At 43.2% G+C, this 7,117-nt stretch overlaps 1 protein-coding gene across 1 annotated transcript; it reads right to left on the bottom strand.

Moving 5' to 3' along the window:
• Window positions 1–243: 243 nt before the first annotated feature.
• cdk7 (cyclin-dependent kinase 7) lies at window positions 244–5,984 on the bottom strand. The gene is made up of 12 exons (XM_028996344.1): window positions 5,871–5,984; window positions 5,723–5,782; window positions 5,599–5,632; window positions 5,241–5,308; window positions 4,470–4,538; window positions 3,472–3,582; window positions 3,163–3,281; window positions 2,804–2,903; window positions 2,550–2,636; window positions 2,027–2,176; window positions 1,591–1,735; window positions 244–493 (listed from the first exon to the last, which is right to left on the bottom strand). The coding sequence occupies exons 1-12, from the start codon at window positions 5,934–5,936 to the stop codon at window positions 465–467; spliced, it is 1,038 nt and encodes a 345-aa protein (XP_028852177.1). The 5' UTR covers window positions 5,937–5,984; the 3' UTR covers window positions 244–464.
• Window positions 5,985–7,117: the final 1,133 nt, after the last annotated feature.

The raw sequence follows: 7,117 nt of genomic DNA, 5'->3' as shown, positions 1-7,117 counted from the left end.
GTCTCCGCTTCCGTTGTCGTCACGCTGCCGTGTCTGTCCCCCCCCCACCCCTCCAGCGCGGGGACTTGACATGTGGAGCCACGTCCCCCCCCCCCCGTCCCCTCCGTCCCCATAATCAGCGGCAGTCGGAGGAAGAAGAAAAATGGCCTCCGCCAGCATCTCAATTAATTACAACGCGCCATGCTGTAGACTCCACAGTTTCTCATTAAACGCCATTCGTTAATTAAACCTCTGGACAACATGTCAAGAGCGCAGGGTCATAATTTAATTACATTTTGGCATGAAATACAAAAATAAAACGAGCATTGAAGTTGGGGGAGGAAAACACACACATACAAAAAAACAAACAAAAAAAAAAACAACTCATGTCAGTTTTTGCAGGTTTTGACCCCGGAAACGTTCTGTAATGTGAACGTACGGCCAAGACGTTCCCACTTTAACCTCACTGGTGAAGCGAGCTCTGTTCAAAAGACCAGCTTCTTCTTCAGAGTGCCTAAAAAAACAAAAAAAAAAAACATTAAAATAAAGCGGTTATCAAAGAGCCTCAGAAATGTACAGTCCGCAGTGGCGCTTAACTCTCCAAATCCATCACACCCACAACAAAAGAACACAGCAGCTGCCTGATTGGTGCTCACATGTTGGGGCGGGGTCACCATTACACCAAATTTTGGAGCGAACGAAGAGGTTGCCATGACCAGCCCAAGCATACAATGTCAAATAGCGATTATAAATTTTCCCCGTTACCCATTTGATTTTTGATAATAGGTTCCAAACAGAGCGAGCAGAGCCGAAAAACTGGAAGTTTACATCATTTATCAGACGCCCTTATCCAGAGCGACATACAATCAGTAGGTACAGGGACAGTCCCCCTGGAGCAACTTAGGGTTAAGTGTCTTGCTCAGGGACACAATGGTAGTTAGTGGGATTCGAACCTGGGTCTTCCGGTTCACAGGCAAGTGTGCTACCCACTAGGACACTACCACCCAAGTTATGCACTATAATGAACCAAACAGACCTGGACGGCACGGCCCAGTGGACCACAAGGCCTCAAGAACATCCAGGAGGCAGCAAATTCAATTTGGCTCTTCCGAGCGGAGCGCCATGGGTCTTATCAGGTTTCAGCATTAAGCACAGGCTCAGATTTGAACAGGAAAATATCCAATTTCATGAGGGGCTCTTCTGATTGGACCGCAGGAACAAAGATCCAATTCTGAACGATCTTCAAAAGGCCCAGATGAGAGCAGGCATTTGAAACAGTGCTATTATTCAGGTTAAAAAAAAAACAAAAAAACTTTCCTGACACTCACCACGACGTGATCAGGAAAAACACTGATGGAGGGCATGTGGTGCCTTAGCGGTTAAGAAAGCGGCAGGTTGTCTGTTTGAACCCCAACCCGCCAACGTGCCACTGAGCAAAGCACCGTCCCCACACACTGCTCCCCGGGCGCCTGTCATGGCTGCCCACTGCTCACCAAGGGTGATGGTTAAAAGCAGAGGACAAATTACTAGACTAGTTTTATTATATTTTGGAAGTGCTTTCCCTCGTGGAAACTGGGTGCAAATGGCTCTTTGTACTAGGTGAACGCTCACCTTGCTCAATGCTGTCGCGCTTCCTCTTGATCCCGATGGTGAGGTTCTCCTTCTCTTTCAGGGCTTCAGCGGAGCAGTTTGGTCGCGGGAGCTGCGGCCCTTTGCTCGGGGCTGGTCTGTTGCTGAAGTACCGCGCCATCAGTGCCTGGGATGCAATAAACAATAAAAATAACAAAATGTGCTGAAATCTCAAGTCTCTAATTTTCAAGCTGAAGCAGAAAGGTCATACACGAGGTTTGAAGTATGTAAAATAGTGTGATCAGTTATTTAAGTGTCTTGCTCAGGGACACAATGGTAGTAAGTGGGGTTTGAACCTGGGTCTTCTGGTTCATAGGCGAGTGTGTTACCCACTAGGCTACTAAACCGTTGTCCTCACGTATTTAAAAACAACTCGAGTGATCGTGAATCAGATCTTCTTTTGCCCACCACCACTCACCTCTGACGATGTGATCCGAGTGCAGGGGTTATAGGTGAACAAGCCCTGGAGAAGCTCCAGCAGGTCATCTCCAGCTGCACTGAATATGTGTTCCAGGGGAGTTCCGGGGAACAGTTTGAACGACACGTAGTCCGGGAGGCTCGTCATTCCCTTCAAAGCGCAGAATCAAGAAATAATGGACCGAATTTTTTTTTTTATCTTTTTATATCACAAGGTAATTCAGTGGGTCTCAAATATGAAAAATATATATATTTTTTTCCACATATGCCACCCCAAAATGATCACTGATCCATTCTTTTCCACTGAAAATTTCCTGGCTCTGACACTGCACAGTATAAGGAATTAAAGTAAGCAATCAAGAAAGTGCTGCTGGGTATTTCCTCCATGCACAGCCACAGCAAGGTTCTTTCCAGGGTCCAGCTTGGAACAGGCCAGACATGAGCAGTTTATGATTGTTTTTTTTTTTTTTGGGTTTACTCAGGAATCTGTAGAGAAACAGGAAGACATTGCAGATGAAACTAACCGGCCACGTTTCCTCAGTGGGAGTTCCCAGAGCTTCGAATATTTTCGTCAACTGGTCCAGGTCTGAGTCGCCAGCTAGGAACGGTAACTGATACCAGAAGCAGGAGAAATTTAATAAAAATCACACTGTATAGTGAGAGAAGGAATAAAAGAAAACAGCTATGGCTGGAATTGAATTGTCTTTCTAAAAGTCTGTTGGCTGACTAAATCTCACAAAACGTCAAATGACCATGTGTGTGTGTCATGTGATCTTACTCGCAGGAGGAGCTCTGCTAGAATGCAGCCCACTGCCCACATGTCCACGCCCACTCCATACATCCTGGCACCAAAGAGCAGCTCGGGAGCGCGATACCATCTGTAATAAGAAAACAAAGGGCCTTTTTATGACAGGTCTTGAGACAAAAACTGAATAAATAAACTTCTTCCCACCACTGTTACTGCTGAGCCTCGGTGCACCTACATAACAATCTTATCAAACAAAAATGTAGAGAACGTTGCGCAAGATACAAGACTCCATTTCTGGTTTGTCATTGGCAGAATGCTATTCCAAAATCAGGGCGCTGTGAGATGTACAGATGGAATCTTTGTTTGATACAAAGGTGAAAGAACAAGACCTTGTAACAACTTGATGTGTGTAGACTCTGTTTGGACTTCCAAAGGCCTTCGCCAACCCAAAATCGGCGATTTTCAGCACTCCCTTTTCATCCAACAGTAGATTATTGGGCTTCAGATCCTATAAAAACACAAAACACAGAGGAAACATTAGATATGGAAGATATCCAACCAAGGAAACAAACAATGAAAAATTTGTGAGCAGCAAAAAGATGCATACAAACTGATCAGATCTGACTAGCTACATTTCCACACCACATTAACCAGAGCTTCCCTTCCACATGCACATACAGACACAGCTCTTCTCTCACCCTGTGCAGGATCCAGTGCTGGTGCATGTACTCCAGGCCCTGCAGTGTCATTAGAATATACGCCTTGATGTGGGCCGGGGTCAGAACTAAACTGGTGTCTTTTATGATCACCTGGGGAGGAAAAAAGAATGAGAGCATCATGCAACGCGGACCTAGAAAAGGCAGCGCATTTAAAAAAGAAAAAAAATTGACACTAGAATATTTAATAATTAAAACTCTAGCAAAATAAGCATTGTCATTAAATGAGGGGAAAAGTTAGGCTTTCAAATGAGGCTTTTTATTGGGTTTATCCAAATAGTTTGTTCTCGAATAAGCAGTACATTTTAAATTATTCGCATTGAGCCATTTTTAATACGTATTATTAATCCTACATTTACCAACACAAGATACTACAAAATATATAACAAAACGTTTATGTCTGTGACTAGTTTGACCATGATTGCAAAATGCAGTGTACGTCTATCACTGGAGAACACTGAATTATGCAGAGGAATTGCTTGGTAGGGTGGTAGTAGCCTAGTGGTTAACGCACCCGCCTATGAACCAGAAGACCCGGGTTCGAATCCTACTTACTACCATTGTGTCCCTGAGCAAGACACTAAGTTGCTCCAGGGGGACTGTCCCTGTAACTACTGATTGTAAGTCGCTCTGGATAAGGGCGTCTGATAAATGCTGTAAATGTAAATGTAATGTAAATGCTTGTGGGATAAGGTGGCAGATAATCCCTTTGAGCAGAAAAAAGTAAACCATATCTTTGTGTATAAATATGTAGGACCGTCCATTAAAGGGTTTATTCAGAACCATTCTGAGGAGCAGTACGCTCCTGACAGCTTAGATGAACCTTTTAATTCCCATCCCATAAGATGCAACCACAATTTTATACTGAGCCATAAATAGACCATGCTTTAGAACCTGTGCAGAACAATACATTTTTCTTCTTGTCATTTCAATAAGATGCATTACATCATTACTAAAAATGTGTTGACAGCCCATCTTACCTCCAGATCAGTTTCCATGTAGTCAAACACCAGACTGATGTTTGATTTGTGTCCAAAAGCATCTAGGAGCTTTAGAAAACCAACAGAAGAGAGAAAACAATAATAAGATGCTTCCTGTTGAAAAAAAAAAAAAAATGTGCAGATTAAAGGACCCCTGACGTGAATTTTTTTCTTAGTGGTTCCTTAATACTGTATGTGAATTCAGCAGAATTTGGTGCAGAATTCAGCAAGTTCCAGAAGACCAGACACCAGAACTTAGGAAGTCCAGAGATTTCCCCAGGATGCGCCGTTTCGGTGTCTGTAGCTTTAAATGCTAATGAGGAGGAGAGCGACGGGATGAGGAGGAAGGTGCCAAACCACAAGGAAGTCCTGTTGGCGTTTTTTTTTCCAGAAAATTAAATTAACCCACTGGTGCTTCAGAGTCTCATGTGACATAACTAAAAAAAAAATACATTTGTGCTCATTTTTACATCCAATCACCAAGCAACTGCAATGCTTCACATGTTCGGAAGCCATGATGGTCGGTGGAGATAATGTTTTAGGGGAGGGCTGGGAAATTCTCTGGGCGGAAAAAGCATTAAAAAAGGGGGAGGTACGTTTTTTCCGCCGATTCTGAAGCAGAACGGCCAAAGCAAACTTTACAACTATCACCATTTCTAGCAACTGCAGTTTATAGACAGGCTGGGGGAACGCATATTAATGTTAAATAATCTCACAAAGGGTAATTTTCATGACAGGAGACCTTAAAGCAGGACACTTTTAAGATCTTACTCCAATAATGTTGGGGTGGCTCAGCTCTTGAAGCAGTTTGATCTCTCGAAGGGCAGTCCTGTTGATGCCTGAAAAGAAACACAGAAAAAAATAAGACGAAAAGACCAAAACGGGACAAGAGAAAAAACTGACATACACAGCTACCGTGTAAAGGCAAAAATGTAAAATCCTGTCTTGTAATTTTAGTTCACATCTGAAAGGTGTTTAATCTGTAGACTAAAAGGAAAAGAGACAGCAGATTCGGTTCTGCCCTATGAGGTTGAATAAATTCGTAATCTGGCTTGTAGACAGCTCCGCTCTGGTACCAGAAAATGTCTGAGCATTAGATGGCAGTCACCACTGTCTCTCTCCATCTTACCATCTTTAGCCTCCGTCCTGTGACCAACCTTAATCTACAAAAGAAGGAAAACGACATGGAAGCTTTATTAGACCTCATAGCTTTTATAGCACAAGCATGCACCAGACATTGGCAGAAGGCCCACCTTCTTGATAGCAACTATGGTGTCTGTTGTCTTGTCTCTGGCTTTATAAACAGTGGCGAACTGAAAGCAGAAAGAAGCCATGAGATGTTTCCGTTCCGCAAGACTGTAATGAACACGGTTGCTGCAGTTTGCAGGCTTTGCAGGTTACCTGACCCTCCCCAAGAAAGTCCAGCTTTTCATATCGCTTTGCTCTCGACTTCACATCCAACGCCATGCTCAACTGCCTGTTCTCCGGCTCACTTCCGGGTTGTTAAAGAGCGGGTCAAAACAAGCGCTTCCGGTTTAACTTACGTCAAGAGCCTGACGACTCTCCGCGTTTTCTCTCGTTATACTTTGGGCGCCACGTACGCCATACACTTACATAGAATTACATGTTTTGTAACATTATTTTAAACAAATACCAAAGAAAAACGCTGTTCAGTCGTGTCATTCTAATAGGATTTTCAAAATGTCAGTTCCACGTGTAGCATGACAATTTTAGTTATTCTTAACCCATACTTTCTAGTCTTGACTAATCCATCGTTTTGTTTGTATCACGTGACTTGGAGAGAGTCGTCTTTCTGCTTTTTAGGAAATTCTTGACCCAAAATCTTTTTTGTTACCACAGTGCCCACATGTGGCGGTTTTTTAAAAATTTAAATCGGACGGTAGAGGGCGGTGTCTGTCAATTATAATTTTAGTCAAAAGTTTTTTTTAAAACAAAGGTTCTAATTCTGTTTATCAGTAAATAATACACGTATATGTATGTGTGTCTGACTGATACATGACAAAATAACTCTTTAAAGGAAATCAAATATATTCTTCTGGATAACTGGATGTGGGTGTGGTATTCACAGCTTTGTGAGTCGTATTATAAATCAGATTATCAAAATTCAAACAAAGATGGTATGAAATTTACAACAGTTTTTTTTTGTCTTTTAAGGAGATACTGTCATTAATGTTCATTAACCCCTAAGGTCATATTGCCACTTAACTGAAGATGATGGACTGAGATTTATAATCTCATTTACTCCACTCTGCTTCCCATCCAGGGCACATTGTGTGCGTTCGCATCCGGTTTCTGTCCCACCAGCACTGCGGTGTTAATCGCAGTGAGAAACGAGTGAAGAGGATGTGGGCATTTGGCGTAAGCACTTCCAGATGCCTGTGCAGCAGATTCGGGCCGAGGCACGGCTGCACCCTTCACTACGCGCCAGGCCCTGCAGGAAATCGGCGCAGCTCTGCCCAGATGTTACAAATTTTAAAAGGCTGAGGATGTGCCCAGAGCACTTTCAGATTGTATCAGGGCGAAAGCCACTGAGCTTGGTGGGTCTGGGGACGGAGATGAGTCATGGAAAATCTCATTTTCATGCTCACAGCAGATCGCGGTTGTTCTCAGCATCACTTGGGGCTTGA

The sequence above is a fragment of the Denticeps clupeoides genome, chromosome 11 (assembly GCF_900700375.1).
Source record: "Denticeps clupeoides chromosome 11, fDenClu1.1, whole genome shotgun sequence".
Taxonomy (NCBI): domain Eukaryota; kingdom Metazoa; phylum Chordata; class Actinopteri; order Clupeiformes; family Denticipitidae; genus Denticeps; species Denticeps clupeoides.
This window is presented reverse-complemented; position numbering and strand designations above follow the sequence as displayed.

What these genes read in the sequence shown, in the direction of transcription:
- cdk7 (XM_028996344.1), bottom strand. Translation starts at nt 5,936, where the DNA reads ATGGCGTTGGATGTGAAGTCGAGAGCAAAGCGATATGAAAAGCTGGAC. An exon ending in ACTTTCTTGGGGAGGGTCAG is followed by an intron (nt 5,783 to 5,870) that starts GTAACCTGCAAA and finishes TTCTGCTTTCAG; the next exon opens with TTCGCCACTGTTTATAAAGC. An exon ending in TAGCAGAGCTCCTCCTGCGA is followed by an intron (nt 2,637 to 2,803) that starts GTAAGATCACAT and finishes TTCTGGTATCAG; the next exon opens with TTACCGTTCCTAGCTGGCGA.